Source organism: Salvelinus sp. IW2-2015, linkage group LG13 (assembly GCF_002910315.2).
Source record: "Salvelinus sp. IW2-2015 linkage group LG13, ASM291031v2, whole genome shotgun sequence".
Lineage (NCBI taxonomy): Eukaryota > Metazoa > Chordata > Actinopteri > Salmoniformes > Salmonidae > Salvelinus > Salvelinus sp. IW2-2015.
The window spans coordinates 17,026,052-17,047,204 of NC_036853.1; the positions used below are offsets into that span (position 1 = coordinate 17,026,052).

General features: G+C 44.3%; 2 protein-coding genes across 5 annotated transcripts in view; both read left to right on the forward strand.

The window, feature by feature from the left end:
- The window catches only part of LOC111972211 (centrosome-associated protein 350), a 43,324-nt gene extending 39,409 nt beyond the window's left edge, over window positions 1-3,915 (forward strand). For all 4 annotated transcript variants that reach the window (XM_023999131.2, XM_023999133.2, XM_023999134.2 and 1 more), the window contains exons 33-36: window positions 246-701; window positions 778-924; window positions 1,206-1,328; window positions 1,458-3,915. In XM_023999131.2, coding sequence (XP_023854899.1) covers window positions 246-701; window positions 778-924; window positions 1,206-1,328; window positions 1,458-1,622 — 891 coding nt within the window. In that variant the 3' untranslated portion in view covers window positions 1,623-3,915. The remainder of the gene's footprint in view (window positions 1-245; window positions 702-777; window positions 925-1,205; window positions 1,329-1,457) is intronic.
- A 1,233-nt stretch (window positions 3,916-5,148) lies between these two features.
- qsox1 (quiescin Q6 sulfhydryl oxidase 1) lies at window positions 5,149-21,022 on the forward strand. The gene is made up of 12 exons (XM_023999135.2): window positions 5,149-5,731; window positions 6,646-6,746; window positions 7,175-7,223; window positions 7,349-7,451; window positions 8,358-8,448; window positions 9,485-9,630; window positions 10,759-10,893; window positions 11,015-11,144; window positions 14,331-14,453; window positions 15,278-15,416; window positions 16,816-16,992; window positions 19,867-21,022. Exons 1-12 carry the CDS (start codon window positions 5,440-5,442, stop codon window positions 20,808-20,810), a joined length of 2,430 nt encoding a protein of 809 aa, XP_023854903.1. The 5' UTR covers window positions 5,149-5,439; the 3' UTR covers window positions 20,811-21,022.
- Window positions 21,023-21,153: the final 131 nt, after the last annotated feature.

Here is a 21,153-nt window from a genome sequence, read left to right on the forward strand (position 1 = left end):
GAACACTTTCGACACATTGTAGAGTCCATGCCCTGACGAATTGAGGCTGTTCTGAGAGCAAAAGGTTGTGCAACTCAATATTAGGAAGGTGTTCTTAATGTTTTGTACACTGTGTATATCCAATTGAATTTGGTGCTCTGTTTTCTTTTGTTATGTAAATATTTATGCCAGTAGAAACAAAAAACTTTCTTAGATTTTCTTAGGATGTTCACTTAGTGACTCTTGTCCTTACTCTTTATCCATAGGAGAGTCCAGTGTTGGGGGCTAGTGGTCAGGAAGAGTTGACCAAGCGTCTGGCAGAGCTGGAGTTGAACCGGGAGCTGCTGGATGAACTGGGGGACGAGCAGGACTGGTTCGATGAGGATTATGGCCTCAGCTCCCGTAGAGAGCAGCAAAAATGGAAACAACAGCAGGAGGAGGAGGGGCTGTCAGTAAGCCTGGCTGACCAGGTGAAGACCCCACCCAGACCAGAGCTGCCCCGGCAGCCCAAGCTCCCTGAGCAGCCTGCCATGGTGGTGCCCCACTCCGCCCCGAAGGTGGAGAAGCTGGTTGACGCTGCYACCCAGGAAATCTGGAACCAATGTAAACTGGGCCAGGGCACACAGACTCTCACTGGGCTCCCAGTCCCTAAGCCTTCAGAGGAGTTCCTGGGATGCGATGGCAAGGATCAAGAAAGTCAATGTGTTCGCAGCTACAGACAGGTAAGGACACATTGAAAAGAGATGATCCATGTCATGTATTGAAATGTTTCCACTGACATTTGCTTACTATCTGCAGGCTGTATATGACTTAACATGGGAGATCATCCAGGAGATCTTTGCAGAGGATCCTAACGCCCATCAGCCTCAGTGGGTCAAGCCTCGACACATGAACTCCTCCTACTTCCATAGAGTAAAGAGCCCTGGCGACATCACCAGAGTTCAGGTGTGTATGTGAAACCGACGTCAGTGTGCTGCTAACAGTATMGCTTCCTCCACTGTCCCTGTTCCATACCAGGCTCAAACTAGTGGGGTTCTGCTCGCAAACACACGTGACCGCCCTCCTTGACACCGTACCAAGCAATTGAGCTATAGAAAAAGCTCTATATCGATGGTTCCATTGGCAACATTTCAAGCTAGCTGTGGAGTGAGCTTACGCCACGTTCTTAACTCTTGTTACATGTTCCATGCTTATGGTGCCATCTAAAGTAAAATCTCGTCTTCCAGGCGTTCATCACCACAGAGGTGTTGAAACTGTATAGCCTGAAGAAAGACCTCAACCAGAAAACAGATTGGCAGAAGATGCTGAAATTCGGAAGGAAAAAACGGGATCGAGTAGATCATATTCTGGTAAGAGCATTAAACAGTGAAGCTTTAGGAGTGACTCGTTCTGAATTCAAGAAGTCCTTTATTTTATCAATTACCCAACTAATGTAATGTGTATTTTCTGGYAGTGAGATGTCTTGTGTGCATTTTCAGGTCCAGGAGCTTCATGAGGAAGAGTCTCAGTGGGTGAACTATGATGAGGATGAGCTCTATGTCAAGATGCAGTTGGCTGACGGTATCTTTGATGCGTTGATTAAAGACACAGCAGAAGTTCTCACACAAATTCAGGAGAAGAGATCGAAAAGAGCCCTTTCCTGAGCTTTTAAGCCTCCATTGTAAACCCATCTTCCACCAGACAGTCCCTCCCACAGCCAACGTGCCAATGATCTCCAGATGCCTTCAGTTCAGTCAAACTGGTACCCCTCTGCAACACAGCTTTGGACTAGCTAATTGTGGATCTACCACATGTCTTACACCAAACATCTTTGATCCAGCCTTCAACCAACATGTAAAGCCTCCCATGTTGGCTCCCCTGTTCATGTCCAGTCAAAGATGGAGTGGATCTTGTTTCCCATTAAATTCATCAATGCTGCTAAATTGACTGTTCCATGGCTCATGAACGCAAGACAGTATTGAGGAGCAGTCTGGGTCATCTAATAACAGGTGATGATGAGAAGATTATATATCAAGTGTGGAAGTCATTGGGGTTATCAGATTGTATGAAAATGAAATATTTWGCCTTTTGTATTGTGCTATTTATTGTATGGAAATTATTTGATTATGGTTTTGTTGTTGAAACAAACTTGCTGTTAACAGGTTTCGAAACAAAGATTATTTTAGCATTTTGTAAAAGAATGGTGAAATAACAAAGCACAAAAAGATATGTGAATGTAGAAATGGCAATACATTGTATAGGAAGTGAGTGAAAAATAAATTAAAATCTACCTTTTTGTATTTAATATTTAAGAATCCAAATATTAGTAATTGATGGGTTTAAACACTGTCCTTTTTCGTCCATGTTTTTGCCTAGTAACTAGTGTATTGGCAATGAAAACAGATGCCTAGAGGTTCTACCTGGTTAGATTGGAAACCAGCCTGTCACGCTGGACTCRAGCCTTAAAATTAGCCTTTTACCTGATTCAGTTAAAGTGCCTCTTTATGATTATGAATTGCCGCACTCAAAAGCAACAACACAATTTACAGGCCTTAGTTGACGTCTCTACTCTTATGTACCTCCTTTCTTTGAATGATATTTAAATATACAGTACATACCTTTTCATAAATACCTAAAGTAAAAGTATTTTTCCAACTGGGTTAAACTTCAGTCTCTGCCTTGTTCAGTGTCTACCTAAGTATAGTTCTAACCAGAGAACACCGTTTGAAATCCCCCATTTGCCTTTTGCTCACAGACTCAGTATTGCATTTCTAATGGTTCTAAGGTAGCATGACTCAAATGCCATTTATGGTAGGTAAATATATTATGCCTTTGGGTGTCACTGATGCACTCTTGATTTACTGCAATGGAACCTAGTGTTCTCTCCATTCGTCACGTACACAATGGCTTTAGCAGCATGGTAGCAAGTGTGAGTCATTGATTAATTTGTGTGGGTCCTAGCATTCAACAACAATGTTCAAGGGCTTATTCTGTCCTCTCATCAGTAGATACTTTAGTCCAAGAATACTGTGATGTACAAATTAATTTACCATGCACAGTGATGCTTGTCAATTGTAATTTTGGTTATACAAGTGACCTTAATGGTGGGAATGAAAGTAGTTTCCATGCCAATTTGCATTTTACAACCACTGTTGTTTTACCAGAAGGAGTGGATAAACTGTTAACTGTCTGTTGTGAATTTGCATTTTTACCACCGCTGTTATTTTACCAGAAGGAGTAGATACTGTTAACTGTCTATTGTGAGACGTTGGACTGTACATTTCCCTTTGATACCCATTTCTCCATGATATGCCTCATTTTGTGTGGAATGAGAAAATAGTGATGTGATTTAATACCTAGTAAATKAATTTCCACAAGACTGTATTGCAACACCTCCCCGTAGAATGGTGAGAAAAATTTGAATTTGATTGTAGCTGCGGAGAAATATCAATTGATTGTAGCTGGTGGATGTAATGTCCCATTTATAACTATGCAGTATTTGTTGGTTGGGTACATTGTTTTATGTTTGGATCATACAAGCCAGCTTTGTAGTCTTGTGGAAAAACATTGAATTGCAATGTAACCAATACGCCTCCAGACAGTTTTCAAACCGCTGTCTGTAGTAGGTTTGTGTTGGCCCTTGCTGTGAAGATGAATATTTTAACTCCAAAGCAAAAATGTATATTAGACAAAAATGGTTTGATAATGAAGATCTTTTTGCATCTTTTAAAGTGTATGAATATTTAGAATGTACTACTGTCAGAGACGCAGGTACACTAGACTTGTAAATTGTTTTATGGGGTGTAAATATACTAGAACATTTCCCTATTGGATCTGACTCACTATTGAACCTGGAAGATTTTGTAAAATAAACATTGTTCACATGTATATAGTATACATATTTTAACTAAATTGAACTTTGAAATTGTAAATAAAGCTTTATTTCCAAATATTAAATGTGTGCTATAACCTGCAAAAAGCATGCCTAGCACAGTGCCTCAAGTATGTTTGGCCAAATGTTCCTTTTCATTTTTTTTGCCTTATTATTTTTCCCAATTTGAGTGATTTGCATAAGTGTATTATTATAAACAAAGCTGCAGGACATCCTCACTGTGTCCTGTTACACCCTAAGTTATACCCCACACGTTATCACAACGCTGACTCATCACCTCAGCCTTTGATTGTCATTAGCTTGCGGAAGTAGAATATGACAAGCATTAAACTACAATAAAGCTCATACATTGAAAATGTAACCCATACAATTTACTTTTATAAACCGTGTATATAAGGAGATCAGTCAATTGAAATAAATTAATGTTAAATCTAATCTATAGATTTAACATGATTGGGCAGGGTGTGGGCCTGGGAGGGCTTAGACCCACCCACGGGGGAGCCAGGCCCAGCCAATTAGAATGAGTTTTTACCCACAAATGGGCTTTGTTACAGACAGAAATACTCTCCAGCACCCCCTCCCCCCAGACGATCCCGCAGGCGAAGAAGCCGGATGTGGAAGTCCTGGGCTGGTGTGGTTACACGTGGTCTGCCGTTATTCGGCCGGGTGGACGTACTACAAAATTATCTAAAATGCCGTTGGAGGTGGCTTATGGTAGAGAAATGAACATTACATTCTCTGGCAACTGCTATGGTGGACATTCCTGCAGTCAGCATGCCAATTGCACGCTCCCTCAAAACTTGAGACATCTGTGGCATTGTGTTGTGACAAAACGGCAAATTTAAGTGGCCTTTTATTGTCCCCAGCACAAGGTGCACCTGTGTAATGATCATGCTGTTTAATCAGCTTCTTGATATGCCAAACCTGTCCGGTGGATATTGGCAAAGGAGAAATGCTCACTAACAGGGATGTAAACAAATGTGTGCACAACATTTGAGAGAAATAAGCTTTTTGTGCGAATGGAACATTTCTGTGATCTGCGGTTACAAATTGGATGTTCAAATCCTGGATTGGAAAAAACACTGCCTGATATGTCAAGTCAAGTGATAAAGACAGGTGCAGCTGGTAATGGTTGATTGGCCAGACAGTATGGAATAGCCACAAAGTAAATATTTAACAAGAGGGTGATTCTTGATAGAAAACAGAACTAGCAAGTCAGGCTGTATCAGCTATCTGAACACGATGTGGGAGGTTACAAATGAATACATTGTATCAAATATAGGCCAATGGATAGTTGGGGACGTTACAATGTATATCTACTGTCTGTTGGCAAAAGTTGCTTGTTTGCATCCTCCAAAATCAGGATGCTGATTAAACTAAATTGCGTTCCATAATCGAGGTTCAAGTACAACTATAGTCAATGGAATTACTCTGTCTTACTTTATGAATTTAGCCAAATGACTATGATTTAGCCCTGCTTCGGTTGGGGGAGGGAGTTGGACGAGTGACAAAAGTGAAAAAGTTTATCACTTTCTTATACAGTGGTTGCCTTTCTGAGTTGCTGGCTGTCAGAAAGAAAACACTCGAAGATGGCGCGGCGCTGCTGCCGTGCCACGTCTCGGTTTACAGGGGAAATATATACACATTTCAGAGAGTCATTCATATCTACGATTGTCATATTTGTGTGTTTAACTTTTCCTTTTACCACCGAAGCTGGCTTGTACACCGCTTCTGATCAGATAGTAATCTTAACCCCGGATAATGTGGACAGCGTTTTGGTCAATTCCACCGCCGCACTGGTGGTTGAGTTTTAYGCCTCTTGGTGCGGGCATTGTATTGCATTTTCTCCCGAATGGAAACGTCTCGCAAGAGATATTAAAGGTTGGTATGCATTTTAACGTAATAAACATTTTCWATGTAAATTGAACGGGTTGTTAGTAAACCAATCATAATTGACTGGTCGTAGTATGAATAAGTGCATGGGTTAGAACAATACATATGTTCTTGACATGTSGATCCCTAAATTTGTCTTCATTTTGCAGAGTAGGCCTATGCATGTTTTCTTGTATGCCCACCGAACTTCAGTGCAAATTAAGGCAGTGTGTAGTAACCAGTTCAAAAATCTAATAATTGATTATGTAGACTTAAAATTWATTTAAGACTTTTAAAATAAAATAATAATAATTAATTGTTTTAATTTATTATTGTATTCTACTTTAACATGTAAAAAAGCTGTGTGATTCTGACTGGTGAATTGAGAACACACCTTGTTTCCCACAGTACAGGACAGACMGTTTCTCAGCCCCCCCTTCCCCCTTCCAGAAAGCAACCTCTACATGTGATTATTGGAGCATATGATGTGATTTAGGAGTTCACATTCTGTCCATGTCTCATTGCTACTCTTGTTCAAACACCATCCTTTGCAATCTCAAATGAGAATACTATCTGACAATTCAGGCCTCAGTCTATAAGCAGGATCCAGTTAACTATAACAGGAAAAGAATTCCATACAATTAGTTTGAAATTGACATAGTTTCCTATTGGCAGCAGGCCTGAACACAGAAAGGTTTTAAGGCCTCAGATCTAGAGAGAGCATGACCCACCAGCCTCTGGCCTGCTTTCAAGCTGACCATACAGAATACTTGTAAATGCTTAGGAGCGGTAATAATAAGAGGAATATTTGCTACAAAGATCAAAAGCTGTTTTGACTTCTGAATTCCTGCATATAACCCTTACTGTGTAGAGTAATGCACTTTTGGTGCATTGACTTTGACWCTAATTATCTCTCTCCCCAGAGTGGAAACCTGCTGTGGATTTAGCTGCCATAGACTGTGCTAATGGAGATAATGGGCCGATTTGTTCCCGTTTTGGTGTCAAGGGGTACCCAACACTGAAGGTACTTCAACTGTAATATTCCACAAGCCTTGTGGATTTTCAGTCTTACCTCACCGGAACATGTATCCAATGTTTAAAAATGACCCGTATCTCACAATGATCATGAGTCATTATCAGCTATTTTTACTCTGAAACTTTTCCATATATAAACTCGTAACCTCTAACAGTGTTACATTTCAGTCGTGTTACATTTTAGTCAGCAATGCACACACTTTAGATTAGTCAGCAATAAATCTGTTATTTTTCTCCCTTTCTGTCATCCGGTGGAAGTCAAATGAAAGAGATCATTTGTCTGAATGAGAGAGCTGGAACATCTGCAGTTGATTTAAAGTATGAAGGGGTTGTGGGGGAAGGGGTGTCCCCAGTTCCTCCCAGTGGTCAACATGCGGCCACCTGTCATCTGATCCTCTCTTTCTCTCCCTCTGACAGTTCTTCCATGCTTACTCCAAACCTGACTCCAAGGGACAAGGTTTCAGAGGTAATGCAAATGTTCCGATAATTCCTAGGGTAGATGGTGATGATATGAATGGTTAGTATGAGAAGTTAAAACAAACAACGTGATCCATATCCTCTTATTAATCCTGTGTACCTGAATCCTCCCAGAGGGTCCTCGTGATGTGAGGGGCTTACGCCATAAGATCATCGAGAAGATGGAGACCCATGAGGAGCCTTGGCCCCCTGCCTGCCCCCCTCTGGAGACCGCTAGGTGAGGCAGCCTCTTCTGATCATGTCAAACACCCCGGAGCTCACACATACAGACAGTACTGGTCTCCAGCAGCTCAATCGCGAGATCCAAGTAGCTAGCAGACCACCTATGAGTAGCTCGCCAAACAATTCTAAAAGTAGATGCACATGTTCCACTGCACGCTGTGATAAATATATCTCACAAGTATCAGACACAGTAAACTCCCAGCTACTACCTAATCCACGCAACATTGGCATTATATGACACCCCTGGTTAGACACTATTGGCTTGAAAAGCCAAATCTAACACTAACTGCCAATGCATTTCCAGCAATATTGCCCCCTTTGTGCTGTGTGGTGTGGGCGTTTGTCTATCACTTTGTGTGTAGCCAGTAGTCATTGCTTGACTTAGGTGCCGATTGAAATAGGTGCCGGTACTCATTTTGGGTGCCGGTAATGTTTATATTCAGGTGCTGGAGCTCCACAATACTTCTTAGCTAATATTCTATAAGAGGAACAGGAGCTCCAGCAGTAGAACATTTGAGGTGCTGGTACTCTGCTCCCAGGAGCTCCTGCCCAAGTCAAGTACTTATTGTGAAATGTGAGTTCAAGTAATGGTTTGGAGCAGATCTGTGCCATAAATCCTAAAAGGTTAGCGTTTGAAACAATGGCCAGGTAAACAAAACCAAAGCATAGATACCTTGTCCATAGACTGCTTACAGGGTAAGGAAACCAACATGTTATTTTGTAATTTGGGAGAACTATCCCTTTAAGGCCCTATCCCATCTGTCATTTGTGTTGTGTCAATGCCCAGATTGTGCTGCTCTTCACTTTATAGTCTTAATAGAAATGTACTTGATGTTTCAAACGTCAGCTTTTATGGAAATGTAGTCACTCTGTAGAATGTATTATTCTCTTCTCTCCACAGCAAAGCAGAGATTGACAACTTCTTTGAGACTAACAGTGTGGAACACCTGGCCTTGATCTTTGAGACCTCTAACTCATATGTGGGCAGAGAGGTAAGAATGTATTATCATCAGTCAAGCTACATGCTCCTCAGAGGGAAATGGAGGAGAAAAAATCCTGGGCGTGATCAAATAGAAAGTGTTTTTAATGGACATGTTTACTATGTATAAAGCTACACAGTGGAGGAGTCATAATACCCATAAAGCCTAGCGGTCAAACAGGGAAATGGTTCAATCATTTTCCCACCATTCATTTTTCCCATTGGGGATTTTAGAAACACTTAAAATAAGGGCTGTGTTTGGTAACACTTTACTTGACAGCCAGGGTCATGGTCATAATCATGTCATAATGTCATAACAGCTGACATAACTTGTTATAATTTGATCATAACACTGTCATGACATATATTTAGACCTGTTGTGACATATGTTACCTTATTTTATGGCTGGTTATGACACCTACGTAATGGTCAAATCCCACAACCTACTACACAAGGCAAAACATTCCATTACACCATAGCATACGTGTCAACAGTATGTTTGTTATATTATTTTTTTATTTTTTTATTGACCATGTTATCATTGTAACATGAAATAGTTAATCCAGAGATTTTTACCTTTGCCTCGATTCGGCAGTCCCGTCCATCATCATGGCATTTCTTGTTCCTTATAATAGCCACATTAGCAGCTAATTAGCATTTCACTTTTGTGGGGTAAATACAGGCAAATATATTGATAAAAGTCACCTTATCCTAGAGAGATTTACATGGTTATCAAAACGTCACTCCAAGGTAAGCATACACGAAGCACATCCCTTATTTTAAGTGCTTCTAAAATCCCCAATGGGATAAATTAATAGTGGAAAAACAATTGGAACCATTTCCCTGTTTGACCGCTAGGTTTTATGTGTGTTATGACTCATACTGTGGTGCTCTATAGTACACATATGCAGACAATATGTTGACTGTGGGACTGTATCAACAAGAGTGTGTCACTATGTCAACAGTGTACTTGCATGTTTAGTACAACCAGTTGAAAACAACATACAGACAGTGGATCATTACTGTGTTGGTTTGTTCTTCCTCAACAGGTGACTCTGGACCTACTGCAGTATGAGAACATAGCCGTGCGGAGGGTCCTGAGGACTGAGGAAGCCCTGGTGGCTAAACTGGGTGTGACTGACTTCCCATCCTGTTACCTGTACTATCCTAGTGGGAACTTCACCAGGCTCCATGTGTGAGTGGCTGTTTGAATACCATCACAATATATGACAGAACTGCAGATCACTTTAGCCATCTTCAGTCTGGATCGTAATGTACCAACTCGTCAAGGGTTTTTCTTCTTCAGTTTTCACGGTTCAATACGCAACAATCTTGTTGTGAAAGGCTTTGTTTCAGTTGTGTTATCCACAGCTATGATAGGATGCCTTTTAACATCTGGCCTCTTAATGGGATCATGCAATTAAAATAAGTCATTATTCAATATCATAGTACTTTGTATGATGATTGCTCACCCCGTGAATTAATCTGCGTTTTCTTTCGCTTTGTTTTGCTTATTTCAATAACTTGGCACGCAAGAGGAGTCTTTTTAGTTGACAAATGCAAAAAGGAAATTATTTATTGCTAATTTATTTATTCCCCCCTCCTCTTCCCGAGCATACAGAGGGGTTTTTAATTTCTTGCATGAAAACAATGGCGTTCCTTTCCTGCGGTTCACCTACCAAGCCACCCCAGCCTCGCCTCGCGCTGCGACAGATGGTCGCCCATCACAGCTGAATGCGCGATTGATCCAGGAGGGGTGGGGAAATGCAGTCGCACATCCGTCATGAGTGTGCCTCTCCCAGGTGAACGCAGCCCCTCCTCTCTTCGATGCGTGCCTCTGTGCTCTGGGGAACCCACTCTGTGCTCTGGGGTGGGCTGGACGAGCTCAGGCCTGGAGCAGCATCCTCCTCCTGCTCTCATGTGCTCGGGGGGGGTAGCAGAGTTTTTGTTCCATTGCCAGGGTTAGTGGAGAGGGAAATAATCAGCTATGGTATCTCAGCACCATCTGTTCAGCAGAGGAGAGAGGAGGCCATAAGGGCTTAGTGAGGGGACCAGGGGCCCACCTGTGGCTCCAGTTCCACACTCTACTGTGGTCTGATGAGGGCAGGCCCTGGCAGAGGCAACCACTTGTATCCTATTCCTAGACAGAGAAGCTAAAAAAGCTTTTTCTTCCACTGTAGCTAGAATATACTGTGAGGTTTGTGTTCTAGTGGGAAGGATTTTTCACCTGTTTCCATGGTTAAAATCATCCTGTTGCTGGATGCCAGGTCAATGGAAATGCATCAGTCCTACCTGTGAAACTGTCTGCTTGGCTGTCTTCCAGACAAAATGAGGCCCGGACCTTCTACACCTACGCCCTGCAGAGGCTTCCTGGGGTACTGCGGGCCGGAAATTCACCACCAGTGACCTCTGACCTCTTGAAAAACACAACAGAGGACCAATGGAGACCGTTCAACAGGTAAACCACTTTAACTCGACAAAGCAGTAAAAAAGTTACTATTTGGGGGGGGGGGTGGTATAAGCCTTACCAATGTAACCCCAGTGATTCCATGACAAAAATGTTCAATTCTGTGTGTCAGGTCTCGTGTGTATATGGCAGACCTGGAGTCTACTCTGCATTACTCTCTGCGCTTGGAGCTGGCAGCTCACCCTGTCATCAAAGGAGAGGCTCTGAGCGCTCTACAGCGTTACATCTCAGTACTGGCCAAGGTGATTGGGCAGGTCTACTCACCCCCTGAGACAAACCCTACCCATACTGAACACTAACCTCACATACATTCATCTTCTGTTCATATCGAACACCCTGAGGAAAGGGCTTTGTAGTGAGGGTGACACGCCACTAGAGGGAGAGTGAGACAGTGCTTTGGAGTTGTCGGATATCAGTTGGGAAACGCACATTTCTGCATGAATTAGCTGTACAGTTTGTTCTAAAATGTAATTTCGCTTTGAAAAATATAGCTGAAAATATGGTCCCTATAATGCATCATAATAATTAACAATTGCTCTCTTAGTACTTAGATGTATACAATATTCATAATGGTACAACTATGTAATAACTACAATGTTACATATTTATTACAGAAGAAGACATTCAGAATTATTTTTTTGCACAGTATCACAGTAGGAATGACACCCTCAATGTCAATCCCAAAATTGGAGGCCATTGACTTGACAGGACACAAAAGGCTGTCTTGGGTATAATTTAAATACTTAATTTGCTTCCCTGGTGAATAGAGCGTGCCAATACCCCCTACTGATTTTTTTGTACGCAGACATACCATGATTAGGATTTCTTTGGACTGGGTCCCCTCTTCTCCTCTCCTCCCTTCCCAGCACTTAGCCTACCCAGAAGTGTGCCAGGGATCCTTTTGATTAGGCCCAGGATGATGGTATGTCACAACAAACTAAGATCCTTAACTTCCAGAGTGACTGTAATTGGATCATCCTGAGAATGAGTTACTGTGTACAGAACCTACAGCTGGTGTCACACCGATGACACACCTTGACACAGTCCGTTGTCAATAGAATCTGTGGTGTGCTGTGCAGTGCTGCACCCACATCACAGTGCATCTCCGTCCCAGACAGGATGTAAACAAGTTATATTTCCTGCGCCATAATATTACTAGATTTACTGTCTWATCAACCAGAATCTGGATTTATGAATCCTTATATGTATATGAGGATTAAAAAAAGGGGATCTGGGACGCATGAGAGCATTACAAAGAGGTTCTAGGATTACCGTTTCTATCCTGCTTTCTTGAAAGATGCCTCCAGCAGCGATGGAGGGAGGGCCAGGGAATTAGGGGAACTTGAGCCCAAATCTTGCTGTCCTCCATCCCAAATCCAGCTGTCCTCCATCGCTCTCCCGTGGCACGTGCCTCAGTGTGCCCATGCTAAGGTTAGCAGTTAGCGGAGGTGCATGGTGGTGGAATGTGGCTGTGGCAGCTGCTTGACATCAGTGATACTGTATAGGTAGCCCACCAACTCCACAGTAGAACAAAGGTCTTTGTTTGTCAGGCTTTGGCTGGGCTGTGGGTATGACAGATAGGTCCACTCGGCTGATGCCACAGTGGGAGCAGTTAGGCAGATTTTACTCAGTGGCATGTATATTGGTCCCAGAGGTCGAATGGGGCAGGATTAAAAGGGCTTCCCCGGGCCAGGCCGACAGATGCATTCTCTTTTAAACGTCTCTCAGAGGAGACTGCGGTTTCTCAAGTGCTGATACTAATCGGATTTAAGATGACATATTGCCGTGGTGAAGTGAATTGTCATGGTCCTCCGAGAGACGGGGGAGGGGGTGTGTAAGGTGGGGGCTCTGATAGTGGTTGAAGGTACACTACCAGAGAAGGGGTCACTTAGAGAGATCCTTCATAATGGTGATACTGTAGCATTGGTTCTTCTCACTTGATATGTTCATGAAACGTCTGCCCATCAGTGACCTCTGCCAATACTTCAGACAATGTACTACTGATTTCCAAGCCAAATATGTTGGCCTTTGCTTATGATTGGGAAAATAGACACACAGGTGGAAAGCAGAACATGCTAAACGTTTGGCTCTGGTGAGCAAAGCGCATTAGTATCTCCATCCCCAATTTCCTCCCTCTTAGATTCAAATGTGTGTTAATGAGCTTTTCACCCTGGTTAATACCCAGTAGCCCAGACCTGGGCGTCTGGGCCGGATGGTCGCTAAACCAATTGTCCTCCTCCTCAGTAGCAGCAGCAGCCGGGGGACCTCCTTTTGAATCTTGTTAAAACCCCACCTGTAGTACGTGATTGGGTATCTGTGTCTGTGAATACCCAAACACCATATTTTTGGCTGAATGTCTAAGATTAAGGGGAGCAAATCAAAGCCTGTGTGGGGCGCAGGGGTTAAGTACATCTCCAGGAGCCTTTTTAAGTGGGCCTGGTGTAATGGAGATCCAGTTAGAGTGATGAATAGAATCCTGCGCCAGGCACCCAAACGCTGCTGAACAGATGGCCAGGGCAAATTGAAAAGACTCTGCAGCACAAATCAAAAAAGGTGCACTTCTGGGAAGCTGGCGCCCCGGCCGGGCTGAGCCGTGCCCCTGCCTCTGTGTCTCACTGATGGGTTTGTGCCCCTGTGCCGCCCAAGGAAGCAAAAGGTCAGCACTGGCCCACTTTCAGGTCCACCATATTCACACTGCTAGATGTTACTACACTGACAGTTTCTTTCCTCGTGTGCTTTATGCGACTGTGGGCGTGTGTGTGCATGTGGTTTCATTGTTATATACTGTCTCCTCATAAGTAGTCACTTTTTCATGACTCAATGCCAGAAAATGCTAATGGTCCTTCGTGACTGAGACATCTTACCTCTGTTTTGAATGGGATGAGGTTGCCATGACCACCTGCTGTTTATTTGGTCGTCTCTCAGCCGTTAGGGTGAAATCCAGGCCGACCTGTAGGATCTAGTCTTCATAGTATAATAGTGTGTCCTCCAGGGTGGCCGTTTTAGGAGTTCTTTAAGGATAGGAAGTGACTTTACACCTCCATTCAGCTGACACTCTTCTGTCACCACCGTCTGAAACACAAGGCACTGGGATTTCCTCCCTGCCTTCCATAGTGGCCCACTGTTGGTTGCAGTGTCATTTCTACACACACCATGTTGTCTTGACAACTACAGAGGTTAGAGAATGGAAACAAACAGTACGAGAGACAATCCTGAAAAATCCAACAGTGACTTTATTACACGTTAAGAACTGCAAAAGCAGTTTTAGGTTAAACTTCGACCCTCCGACAGATGGCATAACAGATGGATTTGGAACTCCTAGTGATTATAACCTATTACCACACGGTCAATATGCTGTTGAAGAGTCTATTGTATTAAATGTGAGGAGAGTTAATGATGATATTTAACTGTAATGTTGTCTTGGGCAGTACTTCCCTGGTCGACCTGTGGTGAGGAACCTGCTGAAGTCAGTGGACACGTGGCTGAAGGGTCAGAACGACACAGAGCTCTCTTACAGCTCTCTGAGGGACGCCCTGGACAACATAGCAGAGGTGAGGGGTCAACCCAAAGCCACCAGCCAATCAGACAAGCCTGAGGCAGAACCACCCACCATATTGTCGATGAGCCAGAGTTTTTATAATAATGACTGAAATATTACAGGCATACTGCACACAGGGAAGTAGGTTTATGTAATGCTGTATATTCAGATATGTCTCGATATGAATCTTTGCTCACTGTCTTGTGCAGGCATGTGTATAACTGGAAAATGTATGTGAAGTTGTCTTTAGATGAAAGCTTGCATGCCTATAGGTTCACAAATTGGACCAGTCACTTAGTGGCATCATTAGCTTTTAGCAGCCAAATCAATGAATCAATGAGGAGGTATGAACCAGCTCCTCTAAGGAAATGGACTGATGTCTAACAGTATATACACACGGAATCTTTACTATTGACTTCAGAGTAATTCTGTCAATCATAGACTCAGCAATCCTGGCCAGTGGCAGGGAGGGAACGACTATATGTCAGGAGAAATATGCTGTTGGATCAAACCACGTTTAACCAGTGTTTCCTCCTTCTGACCTGAATACAGTCTCTCCATTGAGGCGATCCATTACCTGGAATTGACATGATATGGAATGAGAATAGTATGGCACAGAATGCTCTACCACTTAACATGAAATGTTGCAGTAAAGTAGATTGCAGATGAATTCTCCTCCATGTACATGCTTATCTTGTTGTTTACATGAATGTAACCAACCTCTAAGAATCCTCAGATAAATCTGTTTTCCATGTAACCTGCTCTGTGAGAAGAGTGATCAATGTGGCCATATCTTGAGCCGTGTTTAAGTGTCAATACATGTTTGTGTGTGATCAGGTCCCCGATGCTGCTCTGCCTGAGGGGGTGAGGTGGGTGGGCTGCCAGGGCTCCATGCCCCACTTCAGAAGGTATCCCTGTGGCATGTGGACCCTTTTCCATGTCCTCACTGTACAGGCCGAGGAAGCTGCTGGCAAAGGTTTTTTTTTTTTTATCACTAAGCAACGGCTGTTTATGTCTTTATCATAACACTATCACTAAACTGTTAATTCAGTATGAATGTTCCTGGGACAATGGTAAGTGAGAAAGTGTTGCTAGATTCTAAAACAAACCCTCCTGCCTTGTTAGCCCGTTGCTGTGGCCTGTAGAGCCCATCGTCTGGTAGGAAATTGGCCAGAAGTCAGCAGCCATCCAGTCTTGGAGGAGTGAGTGTGCCCAGGCGATGAACCATGACACAAGTGTTTCCAGTCTGTTAGAACTCCTATGGCTCTCTGGGGACAAATCCTCGTAGTGCATTGAGCCAGTCAGAAGCGTGTGCAGCATTAACACAGGGGCTGCTGCTTTCAATGCAGGGATATGGGGCAGCTAGGGGATGGCAGCAGGGGGGGGGAAACTGGGGACAAGTGCTTTGTAAACAAATTTGCCTGGAATGTTTAATGGAATGTTTTGCATTCACCTGATGTGACCGCACACACTTGCACAACATTTAGACTCACACAAGTACGTTCCGTGTTAAATTCCATTAGTAGCCTATACAAAGCACTGTTCTTTTTTTGGTTTTGTTATTCGTTTTGTTTTCTTGACACACCACCAGCTGAAACAGTCCCTAATTGTGAATGGGTAAAAAGGGATTTCTTTAGATTAGTGGTTAGAAAAAGAGGCAGCTGACCAGCACTCCTCTCCTGGAGGGGTTAATCCCAGGGCTTATGGGTTGGGGAGGAGGGTTCACATAACCTGCAGATGGGCCACCAGGGGACCAGGGGTGTCCATCTGGCCCCCCGCGGATGGACCTCTGGATTAGAGCGCCACCCCTCCACCACGGCTCATCTTTGAGCAAAATAAGGTTTTACTTTAGCAGGGCATGAAACACAACATAACCTGCATCAACAATATCTGCACTGGTACGGTGCTGTTACTGACAGTGACATCTGCAGACTTTGTTGTTCTCACAGCTTGTTGACTAAATACTGTTATTCATGGTACGTACACATCACAGCACCGTAAGAATGAAAATGAGACTGTTTGTATGGCCGTATTTCCCTGTTATTAACCACCCATGGTTTAATACTGGAAAAGCCCTCACTCCATTGTAAAAATTATTTTTACCTTTTAAGCCTACACCTTTAATAACAACTGGCAACAAATGTAAGGGACCGTTGCACCTTTTTTAGTGTACCAAACCAATATGACCATAGCCCATACTAAATGTATATAAAAAAAACAATATATACTATATATATATATATATATATGTTTGCTGCGATTTTATAATGTACAATATTAGACTACTTTTCAATAGTACACATCACACTGAAGTGCATAACAAGTATGGTTAATCTTGTTGATGATTTCATCCTCTTGTGCGTTCTTCTCCCCAGACCCCCAGGAGGTGCTACAGGCAATGAGGTCCTACGTCCACAGTTTTTTTGGCTGTCGGGCATGTGCCACCCACTTTGAGAACATGGCCAAGGATAGCATGTCCCATGTGGGGACGCTGTCCACCGCCATGCTGTGGCTCTGGTCCCGCCATAATCACGTCAACAACAGACTGGCAGGTAAGGACACATGACAAATGTTACTGTTACTTCCATAGAGGATGATTGATCAGCTGTCTATAAGACTGAACCTCCAACACATACGTCATAATATGCTAATTATATCAGTATAGAATATGCATATAATATCATATTAAAATATGAAATATCTAGAAGAAAAATAGAAACGTCTCCCTTAGTGGTCACCATTGTCCATACAGGAGATAAATGTGGCCCTCACAGGCCACTACTTCTCCCTCTCCCACTTTCCCCCCTAGAGGATCTCTTTCAGCCTCTCACTCCTTTACACAGGTCTCATAAGAACCACACCTTACTTTTTTGGTGGATTCCTGCCCCAAGTGTCCCGACCCTGCTCCTCACCCCTAAATCCCTATAATACACCCGGAGATCCTCTGGGCAGACACCAGCTGTCCCCCCTCGCTTCTCTCCCCTGTCTCTTCCTCCACTGAGATTAGCCCATCTTCCAGGAGACTGAGATTCCCTGCCCCAGCCTGTCTACAGCTCATTACAGGTCAGCAGTAAATACTCAATCTGTGCGCTTAACAGTAGTGCTAAAGACTACAAAACAGCAAAGACTACAGTCTTGTTTATTCAATTTTGGCAATTATTTGTTTCTATCCTTTGGCAATGTTTTAATGTCAAATGTTTTATTCATTCATATTTTGTGAAGATGGTCAAGCCCATCTGTGGTACTTAACGTTTTGACGTCTGTGTCATTTTAATTAGGGCTATATGGCTGCTGCGTTGGCCTCCCTCTGTTAGAGCCATCATTTGAGTTTATTAGGCACAAGCCTGTCATTACCACCTCACTTTGTTTAGTCACTTTGTTGTCTTTTCTCTATGGTGGTGGGGGTGGCTCCCCCATCCTCAATCTCCTGGACAGCCCGTGTCCTGAATAACAGGGTGCGTCCCCTTCTGGGCCTGTCCCTGGTCCCCAGACACTCCTCCCTATTAGGACTGACTGTCTGTCCCTCCCCAGAGAGTCATATCCTCCGCTTGACAACTGATATGGCAACAATCTCCCAGAACGGGGACCACCAGCCCAGGCGGAGCCCAGAGGCCCCGCCTCAATTCCCAAGATGCTTGTGACAGCTGGTGGCACACGCCATGTCACCGGCATCACGCCTCCCTCTGTTTTGTAATCCCTCACCAGGGTTGTTCAAGTTGTGGGATTTTGGGGGCAAGTACCTCAGGGGGTGGGCTGAGCTGTGGGGGGGGGAGAGGAGGGGAAGGGGCAGGAGTGTTGGTAGCAATGCGTAGCAGTACCTCTTCTGTCGGCCCACCCCCCTCACTGACCCCTCACGCCTCTGCTTCGCATCCCAGTCTTCCCCAGGGGGGAACATCCTCTCCTCCTCCCCCTCCTCCCTAAAGTGGGGCTCTTTAGCAGCTCCCCCCACCGTCCATTCAGAGGCAGCCATGCATGAAGTAGGCCCAATTTGTAAAGCAGCAACACAATTAATTTAGCTGGCTCAAAAGGTCCCCAAGCCAAGCCCGGCGCAACAGCAGACCTGTCCTGTTGTCAACAGGGTGAGATAGAGACTCATGTCTAAAGATGGCAGAGCCACGGGCCTGCCAGGGCTCGGAGATGCTGTATGGAGGATCTCACAGTAGTGCTGCTGGAGACTGGAGCAGCTCATACTGTACTATAGGGCTGCAGGTAGCCTAGCGGTTAAGAACGTTGGGCCGCTAACCAAAAGATTGCTGGTTCGAATCCCGGAGCCGACTAGGTGAAAAATCMAAGTCCTCTTAGTTACTCTGGATAAGAGCATGTGCTGAATGCTTGAAATGTACTGTGTGCTTCAGAGCATCACTATGCTGATCTACCAGTCCATATACACTGCCACTGCTCCTTCATGTCCTGTAGTGTAGATCTCCACATTCACAATTAGTGGCGAAGAAGCTAGTTTAAACAGTATTTATTTATACTCTGAGTATTTATGCAGCGCTATGAATGACATTTCCTGACAAGCCTTTGTTACAGTATCAGTTTCGGTACTATTGCTAAAGTCACCTCTGAAAATGAAAGGCAAGGTGATGAGTAGACACATCAGAGGCATGTCATCACAAGGGGACGGGATATGAAAGCTGTCACGCTGGTAGAATGTATACAAAAGGGCCCAATCCCAGCAGGACAGGGTAAAATTTATGTATCTTTTATGTAAAGTGGTGTATGCAGATTACATGCATATGACTGAGATGAATCTGGGGGAGAGACGGTAGATGTAAATTGACAGAGCTGCTGCAGCTTTGACTTTCCTCCCGCATGGGCGTCGCCAAGCAATTTATTAGCAGATGCCTCCATTTGGGGGGCTAAAGAAAACATGTAAAGCAAAACAATTGTAATTCGTTAAAATGAGAGATCCCCTCTGGAGGTGCCTGCTTTCATATTCAATTTAGCGATTGGGCCATCTTCAAAGGGGTGTGGAGGTAAGGGATTGGGGGTCTGGGAGAGGTTTGGGTGGAGGGGGAGCTGTCCGCATGGACCACATCTATTATCTGGCCTCTGGGACATCCCAGAAGCCCATTGATCATTGTTAGACCCTGTCACACTGTCACATACTCACACACCTAGACATCACACACACACTGCACTTACTGCTTATTATGAGCCATGCGGGTGAAATGGATCTAATGTATTCAAGCAGGAACATAGATTCTACATACAAAAATATGTATTGGTATAAGTTTGGTTTTATTGTGGGCGATCCAGTATGTCATCATTATGTCCTTATATGGAACCAATCTGTTTTACCTAATACATTTCAATTTTCACCGAAACAGTTTTCCCTCTCAACATGACTGGGTTATCTGTAATATTATCTCAGATGAGTAATCACACACACCCATCTTAACTGTCATATTCCTTCTGACCAGGTGCTCTGAGTGAGGATCCCCACTTCCCTAAGATCCAGTGGCCATCCCCAGAGCTGTGTCCCAGCTGCCATGGGGTTAAGAAGAGTGGAGAACACACCTGGAACCAGGAAGAGCTGCTCACCTTTCTCCGATCCCACTTCTCCTCTGAACACCTCCTCTCTGACTACCTGGAGAAGGAGGCCCAGCTCCTCAGCAGGCAGAAGGAGAGCCTGGTCGCCAGGCAGCAGGAGAAGGAGCAGGAGACCAAGAGAGGAGCAGAGAGGAGGGCCAGGGCTGCCTTGGCCGAACCACCTCCAGGCCAGGAAGAGGAGGAGGAAGATGAGGAAGAGGCTCAAGAAGAGCCAGCAGCAGAAGAGGAAGTGGATCAGAGGGCAAGAGGAGAGCAGCAGGGGGGTAAGACCTCTGAACCCCCCACCTGGGTAAAGCCCGAGGCAGACGTGTCCCGGCAGTCCCAGCGCAGGCCCAGCATTGTGGGGCTGAAGCTCAGGCCACCCCAGGAGGAGATTGTGGACCTGGACTCCTTCGTCAACCAGCACTACAAAGCCAAGGCCCTCCGCGCTGCAGCCGCAGGGTTCTCCCGCGTCAAACGCAGGACCCTGCAGAGGCAGGAGGAGCCGCAGCCTGGAGACGGTCTGGAAAAGGGGCCAGGGCTGGGGCTGGGGGTGCAGCCCGTGGAGCCGGAGGACTTGTTGTGGCAGCGCAACACTCTGCAGAAAAGGATCCTGACGGGCCAGTACACTGGGTCAGAGGAGGAAGGGGCTCTGGAGATGTACCCCCACCCTAACAAGAGGCGCTGGATGTCCTTCCTGAGCGTGGGCTTCTCCAGACTGGACATCAGCCTGTGTGTGCTCCTCTACATCCTGTCCTCCATGTGTCTGCTGGCCATGTACCTCTTCTTCAAGAACCGCCTGCGGCTGCGCCGGGCCAAGGTGGCTCTGCCCTGAGTCAACTCTGCCTTGCTGTGCTACTGTAGATTTACCCATACATGTGACAGTGAAGCTGTGGTCAGTTCTTAAACCATCCAAGTGAAGGATCCGTAATGTTCCGCATTAATGGATGGCTTTGTGGTGCATGCTTCCGGGATAATAATTTATGCATTTTATTTGGGCCTTTTTTGACCACTTGTGAATGATTAATTAAAACTCGAGGAAATGAATATGATTGTGGTGATTTTTTTGTGAATACAACAAAAGGGTTGTTGATATTTATTGTAATTTTTAGGCTATGTTTAAAGCCATATTATAAATTAATTCATGTGAAAAGGAATCACTATATAGTTTTATGGAT